This window comes from Tachypleus tridentatus, chromosome 4, assembly GCF_004210375.1.
Source record: "Tachypleus tridentatus isolate NWPU-2018 chromosome 4, ASM421037v1, whole genome shotgun sequence".
Classification (NCBI taxonomy): Eukaryota; Metazoa; Arthropoda; class Merostomata; order Xiphosura; family Limulidae; genus Tachypleus; species Tachypleus tridentatus.
The window spans coordinates 67,086,331-67,110,074 of record NC_134828.1 but is presented as its reverse complement, the minus strand read 5'-3'; the positions used below and the strand labels follow the sequence as shown (position 1 = coordinate 67,110,074).

The 23,744-nt window shown below is 32.1% G+C and overlaps 1 protein-coding gene across 4 annotated transcripts in view; it reads right to left on the bottom strand.

The window, feature by feature from the left end:
• The window catches only part of LOC143249350 (MYG1 exonuclease), a 42,020-nt gene extending 18,536 nt beyond the window's left edge, over nt 1-23,484 (bottom strand). Inside the window, exons 1-5 of one of the 4 annotated variants that reach the window (XM_076499053.1) lie at nt 23,356-23,442; nt 18,923-18,995; nt 17,189-17,231; nt 11,378-11,570; nt 5,775-5,870 (exon numbers count right to left, since the gene is read on the bottom strand). In XM_076499053.1, coding sequence (XP_076355168.1) covers nt 5,775-5,870; nt 11,378-11,532 — 251 coding nt within the window. In that variant the 5' untranslated portion in view covers nt 11,533-11,570; nt 17,189-17,231; nt 18,923-18,995; nt 23,356-23,442. Of the gene's footprint in view, nt 1-5,774; nt 5,871-11,377; nt 11,571-16,267; nt 16,286-17,188; nt 17,232-18,922; nt 18,996-23,355 lie in introns of those variants that run through there. The other 3 variants (XM_076499051.1, XM_076499052.1, XM_076499054.1) reach the window with 3 other exon arrangements.
• Between the last annotated feature and the right edge of the window lie 260 nt (nt 23,485-23,744).

Below are 23,744 nucleotides of genomic sequence, written 5' to 3'. Positions count from 1 at the left end.
TTAACAAAGGATAATATAACTCTACGTCAATAATATTTATACTGTAGCCATATTTAAAACTGCCAGTAATACATTTTTAAAGATATGAAATAATTTTATCAATATTCTTATCTTTCCTGATATGTCTAATGTTACAATTTTTCCCCTACTGAAAATGTATTTCCAACAAGTACTTACCTCCAGTCATAAGATCAGCTATTTTCATTTAGTGCTGCCCTCTATATGTTAAGTTTTTGTTTGCATATGCCACAAGCCTTCCATCACCCCTGTTGGAATTGGAAGATTTCAATGTCTCTCATGTCACTCATCATGTTTCACCTTTTAAACAAGAGCATGATAAGCTCAGGTGATGCACATGGCTCCCTCTACACTCCTCTACCAAACCTTTACTCTGAAGTTTATCAGAAAGTGTCAGCACTGGAAAAATGGGAAGGAAGGGTGGAAAGTATCTATTTGAAATACATTTTCACTATAGGAAAATTATAACTTGATATAGTTTCTTTCTCCTCTTCCAAGATAAACTATAACTTCACATTAAAAAGGAGGATGGGCAAGTGAAGGAATGACAGAAGTAACCTGAAAGCATCCAAAGGATAACCTTGACGGTGAAAGAAACAGATGTGAAGAAGGAAACCACACCATTTCTAAGCTAAGTATACTCTTTGCTGTGTGTAGTGTGTGCAATACACAAGGGTGCAAAATTGTGAGGTGTAGAACAGCTAGGGTGAGGAAGACTGTACTCAGTAAGTCAACTACATTCAAAACCTCCTCATAGGATATCAACATCAACACAAGGGTAGGATTAGGATCATAATGTCTTCACCTCAAATCCAAGAATTGGGGATTAAAACCCACATTGATTTCTGGGTATGTCACAAGGATCTATCGATCTGGGAACTGTCATCTGGTATTGGAAGGATGTCAAAGGTAATAACATCTCTTAAAAAAGGGTGAGGGAGAGAATGAGGGATGGTCAAGAATATAACTGGCACAATCTCACCCACCACCACTGTGACCCAAGACACAGACAGAACAATTGGAGGAGGAAGATAAACAACCCAAACACGTGTGAAGACTTGTGATGATTGGTTCACTTGAATACAAAACCTTAACATTGGGAACAGACTTCCACATGAAGATAAGATGAGGGCTCCTAACTAAAGGGGTGTTCTGCAATTGAGACAGCTCAATTCCAGTGTGTACGTAATGTGTATTAGGAGGCCACATCATGCAATAAGGTGACAGCTCAGTTTCAATATTTGTTTAAAGGAACTGAGAGGCAACATCATCCCACAAGATGAAGGCTCAGCTCCTGTGTTAGTATAAATAGTATTAGAAGGTTACACTAAACAGGAGGCAGCAGTACAACTCCAGTGAGTGTGTAAAAGGTTTAAGAAGACTACAAGTAGTAGATAAAATCTTGAAAAGGAGGAAATTATAAGATGAGGGCCCAACTCTGATGGTTGGGTAAATGTTATAAGGAGATCACATCACCTATGAATGTGACAGCTTAATTCCAGTGGTTGTGTAAATGTTCTAAGGAAGTCATGTTATTTGTGAATGTGACGTGTGGATTACAGAGGTTGTGTAGATGTGAACAGGAGGTCATGTCAACCAGCAAGGTAACAACTCAACTCCTATTTCACATCTACACCAGTAGAACATGACTGTCTTACTTTCAAGCTGAATGGTTCTAATCTGTTGCTTGTGGAACTCGTTCAGGAGGGTATATCCATGCTCAACCACTCCAACAGCTTAAAACTGGAAAGTGGCAAGGATTTCCATACTCCACTTGAAGAAGAATGGTGAAAATCTGGTGAAGAGTCTGGAAAAACATCATTACTGCAGACAGTGCAATGGGTGACAATGAAACCCTATTTTGAAAAGCAGATCATATCGAGTAATTCACTTGAGGCATGACAGGAATGGGTAGCAATCCCTTTACCCATGTAGTCCAAGGATGATATAGTCCAGAATGGCCTGAAATTGATTAACCAACTTCAGAGAGACAAACCAAAGAGATAGATAAAACAGAAGTGATATTATTATATAAAGTAACTGTAGGAGACATTGATAGATGATACTGACAACCCAGACAGAAACACCTATCTTATGGAAAGAAGGACTCCCGAGTGAACTTGGATGCTGATACAGAGAGGCTGAAGCAAGAACAATCAATTACTGGCTACTAATGTCCACATGTCTTGGGGACAGTGAAAAGGTGGGAACAAAAACCCAGAAAAAACAGGGAACAAGTTCAATTACTGAACTGCTTGTGAAAATTGCTGGTCAGTCATCAGAGCTCAAAAATGAAGAACGAAAAGAGGGAAAACACAAGGAGTTGAAGCTTTGACAGTGAGAAACAACTACAATATTTGTAAAGGTGGAATGTTAGTTGACCAATGACACCCAAGGGCCTATAAATGTTGGAGAGTGCTGATCCTGAAATAAACAAATGTATAGCATCACAACCTATAATGTTCTAGCAACAAATAAACCATTATTTAAAACTAAGAGAAACCCATAATTTGGGAGTCATCCTCCAAATAGATAATGAGAAGTCTAAGAATTGGTGATATAAAATTGATAAGTAGCCTAACAGGAAGATAGGATGAAATAAGCCAAAAACATAGGGGGGTGCAGCATGCTATTTCCACCATATAGCTGGAAAGCTAAATTATCAGCATGAACCTGAATATCAGGAAAGTGAGGAAAAACTGAAAGTAATTTATATAATAAAGTGACAGCTTCACAATCCTGACAGTGAGCAAACATACCACTGACAACAGTATTATTAACTTCATATATAATCAGTGAGCTGGAATGTTAAAATTGACCAATAAAGACACAACCTCAATAACTTCAGTGTTATCACACATGTGGCTACTCTACAATTGTCTATTAAAAGATGACACACTACAGATAGGAATTCAAACAAGCAAAGCATCCTAGAGAGAGAAGTTTAAACTACCCATATTTCATCTTTACAATAACCAATCTTTAAATGTGGGAGACTGTGTGGACTATTGCCAAATAAACCCATATTTCAACAGTACTTGGCTATGAAGATGTGGAATTTAAGGGGATGGCCAGACTGTTGTTTTTCTTGCATAAAATAAAAGTGTTCTAGTTTAGGTAGATACCACACTTACTCACCTTACAGCAGCAGGAAGCTTTCTTAAGGCTTCCATGGCTATCTCTTTTGACAGAACAGCAAATAAAATAGCTTTATAGAGCTAAAAAACCAGATCTTGTGCTATACAACACATGCAGACACAACTGTGTGTTGTGTGAAAATCTGGATGATGGGTATGGTTTTATTCCCTAATAGTCTGAAAACTAGCATGAATTTGATTATGTTGTTAGGCAATTCAGATTGTAAATATCACAAGGAGGTTAAATTTCTATTAAGAAGTTAAATAAAGAAAATATCAGAAAGCTTAGTTTGGAAATCAGCCCACCAAACATGTCTCCCTGACAAACAGACCTGGTGTTAAAGTAGCATTTTTCAAATAGCAATAGAGCCAAGCAGTGAAACAGATTTGACAAGAAGAGCATTCCTTCTGCCAATTTAACAATTAAATGTAATTGAAGCTAAAAAGAGACAAAAATGATATGATATACAGTACTTTCCATCATTACACTATAACCTGTTAAACTTTTATGATAAAAGACACAAAATTCATTTATGGTATTAAAAGTGATAATTAATCTTTTATTGGAGTGAAAACTAAAAACAACAATTTTTTTTAATAATATCTTAGCATAATGGTTCATACAAGCATTAACCAGCAGTGTGTATAGTAATGTTTAGTCACTCCTTAGAAGCTGGAAACATTTATGGGGAAAAAAAAGGAACTAGATGTTAACACTAAATGCAGAGCTACCATACTACCATTTTTATCTCACAAGCTCTAACTACTTAAGTACTAAACAGCAATACTGAAGTAAAAAATCATGATGATAAAAAGAACACTGTAGTACGCCTTCACCATAAGATAATGGATAATCTTAATATAGCATACTCATGAGTGTAGTTTTACACAGTGAAAAACAAAAATACCTAATCTTACTACATAGTTTTTCTGACATATCACTAATGTGCATTAATAATAAAAAATCCTTTGCTTTTTATCATTTATGCTGATATATCAACTGGTCCCCATAGAGCTCTATTATTATTATTACTATTAGGTGACTCCCATGTGCAGACTGACTTCACTAATGCTTGCACATGCCAATGACATCATCTTGTTTATAAATTTTCATAATTTAAACAACAAATTAAATGTATAAAAAATATGAATTTTAAAACACAAATAATACATAATTGATTAAAATACAAATGTAAAACCTGAATGCAATATGTCTATCAAACTAATACACATAAGGATAGAAACACTTGCTGAGCACTGTGTACACCTTGAGAAAACAATGGACAGAGCTTCATTTCATTCCATTTCAGAATTAAACCATACACACACACACCATTACATTACAAAGATTAAATTTCTCTTGGTTATAAGCATGCCAGTAAACTTCAAACTGTCACATAGCAATACAGCTTTGACTTTGCAAATGGGCGTGGCTCAACTTCAACTCAGAAAACATTTAAAATGATTAAGTAAGGGGAGAATGTCTTCTAAAAACCTTGAGAAACTAATGTAAAACATCCTTATTGTGTACCTTCACTGTCTGTAGAAACTATCTGCATTCCAAGATCACAGTCTTTTCTCTACCAGCTCTTAAAATTTAAATTGTAACTGTAAGCAGATCATGTGACAACAAAAACTGCAGTTTTAATTGTTTTAGATGTTTCTTTATAAAAAAAAGGAAAATAAAACTTGCATAAATCATTAAATTATAATGTATTTGATAACAATAATAATTTCCTTATAATATATTCATAGTAAAGTTGCTTAATTAAATTTTGAATGTTAATCAATATCATACATGGGTTTACAGGGTTTAAAAATGGCATCCTTGCTTCAGAATTAAATGTTACTTTTGTTTCCTTACAAAGTTGTATTTTTTCCTCAAAAACAAGTAATAGATTAAAAAATCCATTAAGACAATCACAAAGGTGAAATTGAAATGGTTACTAAATGCTTAAAAATGAGAAAATAGACAAAGTAAGGAGATTTCAGAATCCTTCTGAAGTTTACATCAAATCTCTAAATGTTTTGATCAGACAAGGCAAACCGAAATATCTGTCAAACTCATAAAAAAGGGAAAACGAGTAAAGTAAGGAAATTAAAAATCTCTTTGAGACATATCTTTGAATGTTTTATGTTGACAAGAGGACAGAAGTTGAAAGGATTCTGTTGTGGATAAACAGATGCAAGATGTTTTATAATATAGATTTATAACTTTTGATTTTTTAGTATCTGCAGCATATTTTAGACTATATTGTTGTTGTTGGTAAAGGATATGACAATTTCAACTATTCAGCTGTCTAATATAAACTAACATCCAACAAGTTGAATAGCTAGTAGAATTACCACATAAAATGTTACCCAAACATCTGTTACAGCACTAATGTGAAAAACTGCACTGTTCTGGAGTAGAAGATTTGGCAGGTGGAAGGAATAGTGACACTCTATCTCTTTGCTCTTTTGCTGTTTTTACAATGTCTCCATGACACATTAAACCGGTTATGCATGACACATATTACAAATATTTGTAACTGTAAAGTATGTTTGCTAAAACATACTACAGAAACTACAGATAATCTAAATCATCTTGAATGACATCTGTAGGGCCAAGAAGCTTACCTTTGATGATGATCATACCGATGAACTTCAGGGTCATAAAGTCCACCAACATCAACAACAACATCACAATCTTTTAACAGATTTTCATCACGTGTTCTAAAAATTATGAGAAAAGAAGTTTAAATATTCTTCCCAAATTCCTATAAAAGCAACAAATATACAACATTTATAACAGTATATTAACTCACAGTAAATTAACTTGATGTTTAATGAAAAGAGCAAATAAATTTTCAAGGTTTTGAAGCACAAATGTCTCCAATGACAGACTGAAACCAATATTTTATCAAATGAGCAACAGGGGTTAAAACCCCAAGCACTTAAGTCTCATCCCAATTGCTACATTTCTCTACAATCAAAGAAAGGCTCATTTGAAAATATACAATACATAATATGGTGCAACCTAGTTATTTAGTGAAAACAACCAGAATTTGTACTTTGTGTTAGCTCTTAAAAAAACAGTTTTAAATGCGTGTCTTTTAGAAATATATTTTCAATTGTAACACTTAATTTTTACCACAATGTGTTTAATTTCAAATATAATTTTAGGTTACTTAAGTTAAAATGCAAACAGTAATAAATCACCTACAATGCCTAATGCTTAACACCCAAACCCATGCACACGTGCAACAGTCAAGGTCAAGGGATATTGGATATCTAAAAGCTAAATGTTAGGCTGATTAGCTGCTGAATGTCTGGAGACAATGAAAGATTTACTCACTTATCAATCACCTGTTGCAAAAATACTGTGTATACACTTTTCTTTATTGTTTTACATATTTAAAAGCCCTTTAACAAAAAGATTGAGGTCTTAGATGGTTGTGTGTGTGTGTGTGTGTTTTTGGTAGGGTTATGTGTGTATATTAAATGTGTTACTAGGTTTGGTGGTGGGGGGATATGTGTGTGTATTAAAAGTACTAGGTTGGGCAGAATATGTACATGACTGTCCAAGAATTTGCACACAAGTTAATGGAAGGACAGTGTAGTAAGGTTGGGGCACATTCAGACTACACCAGGTGTGCTCACCTCCTCAACCATCAGTATCTACAGGTCAGTACAAGCTGTGGGAAAAGGGCACATGTGAAAAATACCCAGACACAACTCTTCAACCACCAGATACTATGGGCCCATGCTATCTGCAGGAGAAGGGAACTACAGTGGACACAAAATAAAAATACTCATGAAACCACCACTTCCCAATAAGAATTTACAGGCCCATTGCCAGTTGTGGGAATAGGGCTAATGAGCATTACATTACAGTTAAATATTAAGAAATATCAATAACTCCACAAGCATAATTGGTGATGTCACATCCTTGCAGAAGTAAATAAATGGAAAAAGAGTAGTTTAGATATGTGTCACAAATCCACTGGGAAGTTTTGATGTGTCTTGAATACATTCCAGAAAGTGTGGCCAGATTTCTATTAGTTCTTTAATCCAATAAGGTCTTCTACTGGAGACAGGACAATGGTTTACAAGAAATCCTAATTTTATGGGCCAGCAAGCATTACTTGAAGAAGCAAGAAAAAACACAACTCTGGTACTGGCTTTTCCATGACATTCCATGGAATGGATATAGTCTGAACCAGACTGGAAAGTTATATTTGTATAGTGTGAAATGACTGGACCAGAGCAGATGATCCAAGTACTTTCTGTTATCCTGACCCAATCTGGAGCATGAGGTAAGTGTATCCTGTGAGGCAACACTAGCAACATTGAAGGATCCCAAAGTAGAATACTTGAGAAGAAGGAATAAGCAAATAAATAACTACACCCATTATGAGTGCAGGGTTAAGCAGAAAACAGTCACTGGTGGAAGTCTGTATTCTACTGAAGATGAGGTAACCAGATGATAGAGATAGTTAAATGTGAGATGAATAATTGTAGGGTAAAACACATGCTAGCTCAAAGAAAATGGGGACATAGCTGAAGAGAGGAGACTTGAGAGAGTATACAAACATCTGCTATCAGAGGAGCATATACAAGATGTATGAGTGGTTGATCCAATCCATAATGGGGTAAGAAGAGAGGCTCAGATTAGAGAAGGTGCCCCAGTTACAAAAGGACAGTGAGGAACCACAAGGAATGGACAAGAGCATCCATCTGTACACAACAGACATGACACAAAAAAGAAAAAAACTGAAGGAGAGGATGTGACAAAAAGGGAATGACCATTTTCTCCTGCCATGGAATATGAAGGAAGGAAAGACTGGCCAAGACAAAGGTGAAAGGAAGAGTAGTTATAAGAGATAAGGGTGAAAGGTGTAGATATATGCATAGCAGCTATCAATGGTAAGTACAAATAGGACTCAGTAGTCCAGGAAGAGCAAAGGCATCTGCTAGAGGTTTGATAAAGATTTGGGTAAGAAAGAGTATAGAGGATCACAAAAATAAAATCAGGTGAGAAGTAAAGGGGGGCAATGGACAGAAAAGGAACAAACAAGGGTAGAAAGTAGAAAAAAAGGCAGAGAAATAGGGAAACCAAGAAAGGTAAAAGGTATAGAAAATATGTCCTAAAATCCAAGACGGATGAGACTTGCAGATCACAGAAGAACCATCCTGTGAAAGAAAAGGAATATGTCACAGTATAATGAAGTCAAAGGAATAAGAACAAGACTAAGGTATTAAGTACATCCCATACATCAGCACATGGAAGAGGCAGAAAGATAAGAGAAGTGGAACAAAAGGACAGCTGCATGATCAGGGAGATGAACTAGACAATCTTGCATGCAATAATAAAGGAATGTCATATCTCAAGGAAAGAGAAATGTTTAAGAGTGGATCAGAATGAATGGAAAATTGAGAAGGGGAAAATAAAGCTGACTCGAGGAGAAAGAATAATAGAAATACAGTTGAAATGGACTGTGAGGGGCCATCAAAGGGACTCATTAAGGAGTGTCCTGAAAATGAGCAAGGACCTGAGGGAGGAGATGGAAAGAAGAACATGCATTATAAAAAAAATAAAGATGGGACAGACCAGATTGACGATTGAGACACAGCAGATCAGAAAGGGGAATTGAGCAATGAGAGGTGTAACAACAAAAAGAGGAAGAACAATGAGAGAGAAAAAGAATGGAGAACCTGTGAAGAACTAAAATATGGGTAGGATGTGACCATGTTAAAAAGACAGCTCAAAATGATGTGCAGGGCTTTCCAAACACCTTAAAATGCCTGAACACTATCTTCAGTATGTGTAAAGGAGTAAGGAAAGACAATTAAATATTATCTACCAGAGTACAAGTAATGGAGTAAGTAACCATATTTAAAAACATTGGCTATGGGTGATAGTGTATGTAATAAACAATTATGTGTAAACCTTAACTCCTTGTGATATGTGATGTATCAATTAACCAGGTCTAATAATTATAGTCTATGTGAAGATATGAAGGAGTAAGGAACTAGGATGAAATATGGCATACAATATGTACATGTGAAGTACTAATGAACTATAACAAAATAGTATTGCTTATATATGTTATATCAAGGAATGAGGAGCAAAAATGTTGCACATTAAAAGTAGTCAAATGGAGAATAGCTATAACTATGAGAGTAGGTAAATAATTATATCAGAACAATAATTTCTACATGCAACCAGGTAAGGCAGAACAAATAAAACATAAAATAGTGGGAGCAAACTGAAATCTAAGTAAATACTTAGTGTGGCTCCAACAGGGAAGAATAATGGAAACAATAGTTAGGAGACATACTTATGGTGGGAAAAAAGATATTCAGTAATTATGAAAGAATGGGATGGAAGAGTCAAGAGATATTCAATAATTATGAAAGAATGGGATGGAATAGTCGAGAGATATTCAGTAATTATGAAAGAATGAGATGGAAGAGTTGAGAGATATTCAATAATTATGAAAGAATGGGATGGAAAAGTCGAGAGATATTCAGTAATTATGAAAGAATGAGATGGAAGAGTTGAGAGATATTCAATAATTATGAAAGAATGGGATGGAAAAGTCGAGAGATATTCAGTAATTATGAAAGAATGGGATGGAATAGTCGAGAGATATTCAGTAATTATGAAAGAATGGGATGGAAAAGTCAAGAGATATTCAGTAATTATGAAAGAATGGGATGGAATAGTCGAGAGATATTCAGTAATTATGAAAAGAATGGGATGGAAAAGTCAAGAGATATTCAGTAATTATGAAAGAATGAGATGGGAGAGTCGAGAGATATTCAGTAATTATGAAAGAATGAGATGTAAGAGTCAATCCATTTCATCATTCTCAACTTCAGCTTCAAATCTGTAAAGTGAAATGTGTGGCAGGGATAGAAAAAGAAAATTTATATTAATTTGAGAATTCATATTAAAAGGTTGAGAATACAAAGAAAGTTACAATCCTTGGCAAAAATAAACATGAATAAGTAAACACAACTATGCTGAGAAAAAGAATGAAGATTTTCATGTGTGAACATAGGAGGTAGCATTTGCATTAGAAGGTGTGGCACACTATATTGGTGGAGTAATAGCACAAATTCACATGAATTTTAGGTGAGCTTTACAAGACTGGTAGCATGAAATTCTCTAAGTTAAAATAAAAGCAACTTCAAGTAGTAATGAAACAATCTAATTAGATAACACTAGTTTTATTGTGATAATACTCTTTTTAAATTTTCAACTGCAAGTAACCTAATGAAATGCTAGTTCATTCCTTTTTATAGATCTCTCATCATTTTATCTGTGGGTTTTTTGTTTAGTAAAAAGATACCTGAAGCAATGGAATGTTTTTTTATGTTGCATTACATAAAAATACACATGATAATTTGAAACATGAGGTCTTGCTACACCTTCATATTGGAAATATGCTGTTACTTTTTTTTTGTATATCTTATAAAATTTTAATAAACATATAACTCGTAATTATGCACACATATGACCTCTATTATGACACATCTGGTAATCTTAAGGTTATAACTCACTTTATCTTCAAGCTAACAACATATAGGCTAGCTGCTGCATCAACCATGTAAACACAGAAGGTTTAAGTTTCCAGTAAGTCAATTTATACAAATATATCACAAGAATTTGACTTTGCAATAACCTGAAATTATACCTACTATGTGCTAAGCTTATTCAGTTTGCTCAAGTTTCTTTGATGCATCCACAACAACTATTTTTAGTGATATCTTCACATCTCAAAGAACTTGGAAAATTAAATACAGCACAATTTGTGTTTCTTAACTATTATAACTATGATATATATTTAAATATCACATTGTTGTTAAAAATGATATGAAATGTTAAGTATAATGATATATTTAACTTGTAGACATTGTTTATATCATCCATATTATCCATCTCTTTTACTTTAATTGTTGTACAATAGGTAATTTATAAGAATAACTTCTAATTGAGACGACAGTGTTTTAAAATAAGACCACCTAATTAGTTTCAATATTTTTTCATAAGTGGAAATTTACACACATATACATAAGCATATGCACACAAAATATAGTACATGAAATATTTTATATAATCAACAACTCAGAACTAATAATAATGATGTTACTGACACTTACTACCTAGCACTCCAATTTAAATATATAACCAATGATTGAAAATTACAGATTACAAATTAAAAAAAACACACCTGAGAATTTTAGCATTCTTGTATTCTGGTAAGGTTTTTAAAATAAAACAAGCAAGAGCTTCGTCACAGTGAAAAGTTCCATTGTGAGTCCCAATAACCGGAACATCAGGACAAGACTTCTTGTTAGGAATACAATTATCACTTTCTGCATACATATTCACACTTGATGGAAATAATGATACACGTCTTGAATCTATTAAGAAATTAAAGTTAATTATGAGACCAATACATTTTGAAACAATGCAAAGCTCTGTTATAATTAGTGTGTAAAATATAGAATTTTGGCAGTTGCCATTATTTTTCTCTAAAATACAGTCATAATTTCACACATCTACATGTACATTTTTTTCTTGTATTCTTAAATAAATAAAAAATACAAGAAAAAAAATTCACATAAGGAATTCATTCTGCCTATCTACAGGTACTCCAATAGCTATCAAAGCAACCAACATTAACATCAAATCCACAACCATATACCTATCTTAAACTTTTAATAAATTCCAACCAGAATACAATACATCATCAGTCAAACTATTAGTGTTCAAAAGTCTAAGCAAGAAATGATTTTGTTAGAGGACTAGCCTATATCTAGATTTCATAAACTTAAATCTATTACATTAAAATTTGAGTTTATATTTTCAACCTGAAATCACAACCATAGAAAAACCACCCTAAGAACAACCATACAAAAAACAAACAATTATGGACATTTTACTTGATCCTAATGATGTAAGTTGGTCACATTGATGGTATAAAATTACACAATATTCCAAAATGTATCCAGATCTAAGATCAATAGATAACACCAAAAGTCAGCAATTAGTTGTACAAATGATCACCAATCTCCAACAACAAACACAATCAGTACATAATGTTGCTATTAAGTAAGGAAAACTTTGTTTTTGAAACAGTTTTTTCACTGCACTCATATGATAGTACCAAAGCAGATGGAAACATTTCAGACCATTTCTGACATCAAGTCTTGTTCAACAGGAATGGTCTATCAGTTTCCAAAATTTCTTTGTGTAATTATACTATTAGATGTGCAAGTTCAGTGATTTGAATGTAAGTGACTGTATTGCATAATTCAAATTATTCAACATTAATATACAACACAGGGAAATGTGTCCTCAAATTTACCAAAACAAGCAAAGACAAAGTGCAATAATTGCCCTATCAATTTTTCTAGCATGAGCACCATTTTAAAATATCTGACCAAACAGCAAGGTTTCCACACTGTTCTATTTATACATTAAGAACTATGTAGCAAAGCACATAAAACTATCTGAATATTATATTTCTGGCAGTACACTGAATGATTCATTGAAGGACAGTCTTGCATATGTTGTATCTGAAATGAATCGATATAGAAATATTTTTTATCAAATGTAAAGACTCTAAAAAAATGCTGAAATTAAAATTTCTGACAAAACAGCAATTAAAACCCTTGTTTAATTACAAAGGGCAACATTATGCAGAAACTATCTGTGAATAAATTTCAAATGAAATTTACAAGTATACAAAGTTCCAAAAGTGATGAAAAGTCAAATTCAGTAAACCTGAAAATGTTTCAGGCATGCATAATCATACCATAAATTAGATGAATGCAGGTTCAATGAAATGATGTGTCACAAATGTAAAAAAGTGGAACATATCAATTAGCCTGTTGACAAAGCAGTAGTAAAATCCACCAATAACACTATGTAACACAAATTTTGTTCATGGATAGTATGCATTATTTCTTAATTGCTTGTGTTGTAAAAGTAGAGAAAATGGCCATTATTCCCTTCAAACTTTGCTTCTGTGACCTGGATAATGAAATTTAGAAATTAACCTATTTTCTATGTAAAAACGGGCAAATTCGCACATTTTCATTCACATAAGGTCTGAATAAAACAACATATGAATCAAGATTTACATGTATTTATACTAAAGTTATACAAAAATGAACAAAAATGTTTAGAAGTGAGTAGTTTTTCGATATTTACAATTGCAACATAAATCACTTCCACGTACCAGCCCCAAATATAGTCTCCCATCATGTTTTCGTTATATGCTCCCAACTCACAAAAGCAAAGTCTGAAGAGAAAAATAGGTCTTTTCCATTTACTTTAGGCATAAGCAATTGGGAAATAACACTTTATGCCCAGGAACAAGAAAAAGTAAAAAATTTTGTTACATAGTGTAATAAATGTAAAATGAACTTAATAAAAGGGGCAATATCTAAGTTTATTAAAACAAGACCAGTGCTTTATTTCCTAAAAACTAAGTTGATTAGAAATATTGTAGAAGAGAATTTTGACTAAAATTAAATGTGTTATACTAATTATTCCAGTTATAAATTAAATGAATCAATGGGTGTTTGTGGTGATTTTAAAGTTACCATTAACCCCATGCTAGTAATATCTTAACACTCATTACCAAGAATTGAAGATATTTTTGCAATACTAGCTCTTCAGAAAAAGTTCACAAAGACAGATGTGTGTCAAGCCTATCTACATACAGTTGAAGATGGATTTTAATTTAGTTTTTGAATTTTGCACAAAGCTACTGAAAGGTTACTTGTACTAGCCATTCCTGATAGACTAGAGAGAAGGCCGCTGGTCAACACTTCTCACCACCAGCTCTTTGGCTACTTTTTCCAACAAGTAATGGGGCTGAACATCACATTTTAATGACCCCACAGCTGAAACAACACGTTTGGTGATGAGAATTCAAAACTGTGATCTGAAAATTGTGAGTCAAGCTCCCTAACCACCAGGCCATGCCAGACCTTTAATCATCTGTGTCAAGAATGATAAAAACACTTGAACAATAATGAGTTTTGGAACATTTCATAATGTAAATATATGTGTTCCTCCTTCCAAGGTTTTCCAACATAAATTTTTATGTTGTAGCTGAGTGATTTATAAACATGATCTTCAAAAGACATCTGATACAGTGGAAGTTGTCACCAAGGTACCAATATCTGAGAACGTGACCAAAGTCAGTGCATATTTTGATCTTGTCAACTACTACTGCCATTTTCAACCAAATGTGGCAACCAGTGCCAGATCAAGATTATCATAGGGTCCAGGCAACTTCTTTTCATGGCCCTACCAGCCATACAAGTTAAACCAAAATTCAAATTCTGGTTTGAAATTTAAGTATTTATATGTGTATAATGTATGCTTGCTGTTTATATGTATTAATACAATGTAGTTAAATATCAGTTGTATATTTATATGAATGCATATATACAAAAATATGTCATATAATTTAAAGATTAATAAAGTTTTTACAGTAAAATGTGTACATATTTTCATGCTTATTATTTTTTGGCCCTCTGAGATTAACTTTAAAGGAAAATTATCATGGACCCATAGTTTTCATAGGCCCTAGACACTGTACCCATTGTGCCAAATAAATAACTTGGCCCTGGTGGCAACTGTTAATTACTACTCAGTCAGTTATTCAAAAGAATGCTACATGGACAACACAATGTGATATGATATGCATTACTTAAAGCTAAACATCTGATTTGCTCAAAACAAGTGTTGACCTTTCATGGCCCAAGAGTACCAAATAAACTAAAATGTGATGCATCACCACATAAACTTGAAGCAACTCTATTACACTATGCCAGGTAGAGTAGACCTGTATCAACTGCCTCCCACTTCATAACACTGGCAGAGCAAACTCATGAACTGGTTGACTCTAGTCTGGGAAGTGAAAGTCTATTCATTTATATGGGCACCATTTCACTTTGATCATTAATCACCAGCCACTATATCCACATTTGGTCCCTGTAAGGGAATTCCAATTATGAAAGTTGTTGAGTTACAGTGATATGTACTATCTTTTTCTCACCTGGGCAACAAAACACAGTACAAAAATACAAAAAAAACACATGAATGCAGATGCTTTATCAAATCTCCAACTGCAGTACACACATCTCACTGATACTGCAGAAGTGTTTTACATCTCTCAAGTAGAAAAGTTACTTAAATCCAGTGAAGTGAGAAATTCAGATTGATCCAGTTCTCTTTAAAGTTTGTGCTTTCATTATGTAAGGATGGAAGGGCTCACCTGATCACTCTATTATGTCATTTTAGCAAGAATGCTTACTCAAAGAATTCCAAAAGTGATGGCCAACAGTCTTACAGTTAGTAGACGAAGGACAGCTGGGAATGGTTAAATTGAAAACTCTTGCCAGTTTTGCATGGTGTGAGTGTTTTCCTAAAAGTCAACAATTACTAAAATATACACACCAGTGTCTATACACTTCTGAGAATGGCCAAGCAAACAATGTCAGCTTGTGCATGTAGACATTACTGATCTATTGTAAGGAAATGTGTGATCTTACCCTCTTGAATGCCTATTCAAAACTGCTGAAGAAACCTTCTATACCATCTACAACCTCAGCACAGACCAGTAAGATTTTTCTGTGGGTGTTTTTGCACAAAATAATTTACCACAAAGATAAGTAAATGAAAACTGGCCTTAATTCACTTTAAAGGTATTTGACCAGTTTATTACAAGGAGTGACATGAAACAACTGAAATTAGTGCCTGCCATGAAAGGCAAAGCAGAGAAATATGTACAGACCCTAAAAAAGGCATTATAATCAACGAAGTTAGAGAAAGGCTGTGTTCAAAGAAATTTGTCAAGTTTCTTATGAACCTATCAGAACAATCCTAACATCACAACTAATAACACTTCTGCAATGTTATTCCATGGTCAAAATCTATGAACACACTTGGATTTTTTAAAACCAAACCTTGATAAAGAAAACATTATACCCTCTAAGAATCCAAAAGGCTTCACAAAACTAGATTTACAAATGATCAATGAATCTTAAAAACTTTACTTCTGGTTTACTTTTGAAGTATATCTTAAAATTATTATTACCAAATATGTTCCAAAACTTCTCTTGATGTCCTTAGCAAAGTGAAGGGACCAAAATTACACCCAGAACTCCAAATAGGGTCTCAAGAGTATGAACAGGTCTTTCTCTCATGGGCTCTAATCTGAAGATTTCAATTCAGCTGGGATTGACACATTCACAGAAGAGGAAGACAAACAATTAAGATGATGGTTTCCCAAATCTATAAGCATCTGTTTGTTAGTCATCCCTTCTGAGACAATTTACAAGAGTCTTCCCAACAGTCATGTAACTTGTTAACATTTCAGTCATGTTCCATTAGTCATCTTTCAAAATCTCTTACAGGAATTATATAACTTTTGTTCACATTTTCAGTTAACATTCCACGTAAAATGTAGTAAAATTAAAACTTTGAGATAGAACAGAACACACTATTCTGATGAAACTTCCAATAGATATCCTTTTGATTCTCTTCTTTGAGAAACCTCAACCCAATTCTCCACATTTTTTCCAACCTTAGTGATACAATTTCTCCAAGAACATCAAGAACAAAAACATTTTTCATTATTATCTCTTTAAAATCATATAAAACTTTCCCAATCTACTAAAAAAAAGTTTTAATACAGCCCAAGATACATTTTCTATGCTATTCCCTTATGTTTATAGAAAAATAGAAGAATTTTGTATATTTTATCATTGTTCACTAAATCAAGAACTTGCTTCCAGAAAGGTTGGAAGAACTTCAAGAGGGTAAAAACTTCTATCTGCAGCAAGATCTATTGAAATTTAAAAAGTACATACAGACTTTATAAAATATATTGTTCAAAAGTTGTTGAATTAATGTTTGAAAATTGCAAATGGGATTTCACTTTAAAAAAAAATTCTGAGAACTTAAGTGAAAGAAGAAAAGAATGTTTAACAATACATTTCAACCACACTATACTTACTACATCTAGTGCCAATAAGACCTTTTGTCCAATACCAGGCTAGCTGGGATAGAAGAAACACAGTAGTGGTAAAGATGCTATATTATTACACTACTGATCAACAAATTTTATTAGATGAATTATATCACATTAGTAAAGTGTAATTTTACATGAAACTTTTACACATTACAATTAGGGCAAGAATCAATAACAATATTAGTTATATAGTTAAACATCAATCATTTATTGCTATTTTAGAGTTAAAATCAAGGGAAAATTAATTGCTTGTGTTGTGAAAATGGCAACAAACATTTATTCATGGAGGCAATTTACTGTAAACTTGTAAGCTGGATTTTAATGATTAATTCTTAATATGACCTTAGAAGTCCCCATCACTTTATTTTCCTACCATAAGTGCATACTCATTAGTGATATATATCTCATCTTCTATAAAACATTTAATAAAGTTCTGCACTAAATATTATTTATAAAGTTAGAATTTTATATGTCTAATAAAAATGTGTTGGTAGTTGAAAATAGAAGGTAGGGTAATTGGGCGTTATTGTGATTCAACAAAAGTCATAAGTGGGACTCCTAATAGGTCTGGTATGAGATTGTCATTAATTACATTCACATCATTAACTTAGAAATTTAATGGTGTTAAGATTTTTTAACTGGTATTGTAGAGAATATTTATTAATTCAGAGGGTCCTAGTCCAGAACATAGTGTCAGTGGATATTTGTACAGCTGGAATGTAGAAACTGGTATTACTAGGAGTCATTCTCTTTGTACACTAGAAGGTTTAGGGAAGGTATGTAGGGAGATGTGCTTTGAATATGACAATGTTTTGCACCAGAAACTATTGTGCGAGGCTATTGTCAAGATGCAAGGTCAGAAAGAGCTTGATCAGACAAGACATGGACTGTAGTAATATTGTGATTCTCTAAAATTGTTTTCTTATAATGTAATTAATCTCTATATGATGATGAGATTGCCCATTTTTTCATAACTGCAATTAAATTTATGCACAAAAGGGTGACAAAATATAATAAGAAATGGTTTCAAAAGAGAACAAAAACAACTTTTTAAATAATGTATAAAAAAACCATTGCATGCATTTTGATGAATATATCCCCAACATTAAAGCAATATCTTGTCTTTCATTCAAATGTTCACAGCATACCAGTGAAACCTATATTACGTGGATCTCAAAATTTTTTGTTTTATGTCTGTAAAATATCAGGGACAATAGATGGAAATAACACGATTAACACTACCAAGAACACTGAATTCTTAGTTAGGTAGTTAGTAGTCTTTACTTTCCATTAGTATATGTATTTTGATTCTGACTTTACTTGTTTATGATATTACTATACCTTCTCATATGTAGATTTATTCATTTCCACAAATATTTTTCTATAGTCATACGTGTGAGGAATAGTGTAATTGATAAGATGGTTAATGTTGTTAGTTTATTTTGATGTGAAAAGCATCATTCTGTTTATTTAGTAGGTTTCAGTCAGTGAAAAAGTGAACCAGATGGGTCAAATTGCCTTCTGTCACTTTTAGTAATTTTATTTAACAGACATTCATTACAATAATAAAGAATTTAAAAAACAAATTACTACAATATCAATCTTTTATACATATGGCTGAACTGGTTTTTAAGAAAGTACACAATCATTACATGTTCCACGGGGTTGATTTAAACTGCTCCAATTAAATCTTAGTAATGGTTAACAATATTGCCTTACTGGATAAAAATACACGTTCAAGGTAGAATAATCCTCCTCTCAGCATCAATACTTGTAACTGCCTGGTTGCTTCCTCAAAATGCAAAGCAAAACAATCATGTTATTAATTTACATTCTTACTAACAGCTGCAGTGTAGCATATTTTCAAAACATTATATCATAATTTATTACAAAATTTAAAGTAATAACATTCTTAATTATTATTAGTAATGATAAAAATAAGTAATAGTATTCAAGTTTTGCTAATGCTATAAAGAGGATTACAATGGGAGACTTCCATTTCAGAGTTATATATTTGGAAAGTTTACTGTTTACCCTTTCACAACAATTGCTAGGAGGATGACTGTTGACATAGAACATTAAATATGACTTTACACTTTTAAGCTTATAGAAACACAAAAGATTAAAGAAAATACCTAGGGTTAAATTAAACTAATGTGAATGCAATCAAAAATGAATTATTTATCAAATATTTACTACCATTTTTATAGCAAACTATAAAGATGAGATTATTTATGTTTGGGTATTAACAAATGGTGGTAAAGCTAATCTTAAACTGTACTTTAAAATAAAGGAAAAAAGATGGATATTAGTTTGGAAAATTTTAAAAAATTGAATAGTATAAGCCCCTCATACAATTACAGTTAGATTAAGAAAATTAAAGGGATTCAACAGTCATTTTCCTTTTCTCATGGTAGCAGTTCCCATTCTGTGGTCTGCAGATTCCTTTCAGGTAGTTGATGAAAAGGTTACAATAATTACAGCAGAGAAATGGCAGCATATCATAAACACTTCATTGAAATCAGTTGATATAATTCAGAAGTTCTGAGAACAAAAAAAGTTTGAAAACCACTGTTTAGAATACTTTTTTAAGGCTACTACTTCCTTGGATAAGGCATTTTTGAGTGAGCAGTTTAAATGCTTTGATAATGTATCATAAAAATGTTAATTATTACTCGTATTCTAATTGTACAAATTAAAATAAATTGCTGATAAAAACGTGTTTGGTGGTAAAAAAGCACCAAAGGATAGTGATAAATAACATAGCACAATGTTTAAGAACAAGGCGGGTATCAGTCTTTCTCAACTATCTGATCATCTAATCCAAAACTATTAAATAAATAAATTTTAAAAAATAGACATTTTAAAGACAGCCCTCATCATTCATGTTGTTATTGAGAGGTTTTTAAATTGGTTGAACTGTGATATTTCTAGCTGGCATGTTTCAATAATAAAAAATTTGAAAGTAATAATATAGACAAATTTATTTAGAGAAATGTGATGATTATGCTTTTGTCGAAAGAAAGAAAGACAGACTTGAGCATGATAACTGAAAAATAACCTTTGACTAAGTATCTGATTGTGATACCTAAAACTAAGTAGGTAATGACATTTGTCATATAAATTTACACAAGACTTATAATTATCATGTGAAACAGTATGTTAAATTTTAGTTGTCTTTAAAATAGAAAAGAATCTAATTTTTTGGAAAAAGGTGGGGAGAAGAATATATCATAATGATATTAGCTGTGAAAACTTTGAGGGCAAAATTACATAATTAGACCATTCCTTTTGTGAGTTTACTCTCACAAATCATACCCAAATTTCATCATTAATTATTACAATGTAGTCTCATAAACAAGGATCAATTACATAGAACTTCAGATTCATATTCCAAGTGCTAACAAGATACATTCTTTCCAAAATTGGGGAGGGACTAGAATTTTTCTTTTTTTTTCTTTTTACCTTACCCATTAGAGATGAAGGAAAGTAACAATCTAGATGAAATATTCATTAACTATCACAGTATGTTAACAAACAAGCAAAAACCATTTATACATGATAAAAAAATTGGTAACATTACATTACCACATCATATAAAAAAATGATTTGTTATAGTAATACTCAATGATTCCACACAATTGAACTTACTATTAACATATGTATTTGTGTGTCTATATTTCTAACTGTAGTTAACTTGTATGTGCAAATATATAGTAACAATTTTGGAAGCATACAACAAAATACAATGTTTATAAATGGCACATCAGCTAACAAAATAAAATTTATTTGAAAGATTTTCTTCAGCAAAACTGTTTAAACACAAGATACTCTAAACAGAAATTATAGTATGCTTTTCACATACATCAATTAAATAGTTAACAAATATTCACTATGATTATGAAGCTTCTGTACATTAAGTGCAGATCTAAGTAACACAGCATATAAGTTTAAGAATATTCTATAATACATATGCATCTTGCACTCTGCTTTCCAATTTTCTTACAATGGACTATTTCAATACTAGAACTATAATAAAACATTAAGTTTATCCACAAAAGTGCACAGTTTTCTTCATGAGCATGTCCAAAGGCTCATTATTTTAAGTTAGATCAACTAATATATCAAGTCCGAAGTTATTACAACTCATTAGCAAGTAAGAACAATAGTGGCACAAATAGTAAAAATTGTAAGTATTTACAAAAAAGGTCTGTTACAAAAATAAATACATAAATTTAAAAGAAAAAAAAAACAATAGATAAACTATCAAATAATTTTATTCCAAAATTAGGTTTTTGGTTATGAAAAAAAATAAGATACTTAGATGAAACAAATATAATATCACAATAACCAAATTTTTTGTATCAAAATGATCAACCAATTAATATTAAGTAACTTTTTCTACAAATCTTTGAATGTTCTACATTCTTTGTACTAACTGCTAGTATTTAAATACTTGTTTTTGTAAACAACCAAGATCAGTTATTTATAATTTGACATTTCATAAATGTAGTACCTTCCTTTACTATCTGCTATATTACATGCTGTCCTAGTAAGTCTAGGGTACTGACCACATACATGAAGGTAGTACAATAAAATATATATACATATAGATATATTTATACATTGGACTGACTTTATGATTTTTTCTTTATTTATTTCAACTAGTTTAATTTAGTTTAGAGTATGGAACAACTGAAAAGAACCAATAAATCCCATGTTGTTCTAAAATGTTAAGTTATATATAACATAGAACCATAACTGCATGTGTTTGGTAAATTTATTTTTTATAGGCCATGTTTGCTACTTGTTCCAACATATCACCATTTCACAGTTTTGTGTTGTAACATGGAAAGGCATTAGTTTCAAAATTTTAGTGAAGGACAATAAAATTTAACCTATGGCAATTGATTTTCTTACCTTTAGCCATCTTTCTGGTTTATTTTTCTTGAAATATGAAACATCATGTGAAATATTTTTTTGTTTTTATAGAGATAGAGCTATTTTTTACATCATCTAAGTCACAGTTAGGTTAGGTTTAGTTGGATTATCCTAGTTTAGGTTATGATAGGCAAGGTTTGATTTAGATCACCTAGTAATACATAATAATCTTGGTTGTTCACAAAAACAAGTATTTAAATACTAGGTTATGATATGCAAGGTTTGATTGGATTTATATCACCTAGTAATACATAATGTTCCAGTGTGGTTGTGTATATAATAAACAGTGTAAATTCCTTTCACAATAGTTATGCAACTATTTTTATTTGATTACATATATCAGTCATGTAGCTGTTATTCTAAAGACAATATACACAATAGTCACAGGTATACTCTCTCATAACTTGTTTTCATGATTACAATTTACATACTGTAGTTAACTGTAGTTCAGTTAATAACCTTAAACTAGTTAAATTCCAAATTACTTGTGTTCATAACATAGCCAAAATCACAGACTGCGTAAATAACTGTCATAACTATATTAACACTGTAATATTATTTCTCTCTACAAGGAGTACTAGTAACACATAGTAGCAGTGGCAGAAATTGTGAAGTAAACATATCTGGATTTCATATAAAATTAAAATGGTATAAATATAAACTGATTATAGATTATAGCTTTATATGTATGTACCTTTTAATTTTATACAAAATACTAATTATGCAGTAGATGAAAACTGATAAAAGCAAATATCACCCAGGGCCTTAACGTTCAAAATTAACTTTATCATTTTGTTATAGCGCATAAAAACTAAGCCTATGTGAATAGTAAAAACGAATCTATTTTAATCTACAGGATGGCCCATAAGTCCCTACCCATCCATATATCTTATGTATCCAGTGTATCTGTGTGCTGTCCCTCATTCTCGCTACATAATATTATGCGACGCCATGTTCTGTGAAAAATTTTCCTCAACATAGCAGGGGTATTGTTCCAAATACCGGGTAAAAAGAAACAAGTTTATAATACATGCGTAATTGAATATAACATAATAACATATGGACGGGTAGGGATTTACGGGCCACCCTGTACATCATAGTGTAAGTTTTAACGTTCAACAACTTATGATTACAGATAAGCATTTATACTACCAACATGTGAGCGGTAAATTTAACCAAGTTTTGTATACACTACTTAATCAAAAACTTACTTTTGCAATTTATATATACTACAGGTTCACTCTAAGAACTTTCGCACAGAATAAACCTGTCCCCAATACATAACTATAGCACAGCAATCACTGAAGTACTTTCAAAAATTGTTAACACATCGCTACCTAGTGACAACAACGTATATATATGTATTACATTTATAATTCTTCTGTACAGGAGTACATTTCATTGTGCATTTTATTTTGTATTGTTCTGCAATAAATTTGCTTAGCTTACAATAACATAAAACTAATTTGTTTGTTTTGTTTTGAATTTCCTCTACTGACTCAGACTCACTGTTTACTTAGGCCTATAGGACCTGGCATAGTCTGATAATTTGGGCACTCCATTTGCAATTTTCAATTGGCAGAATGAAATTTTTGATGAA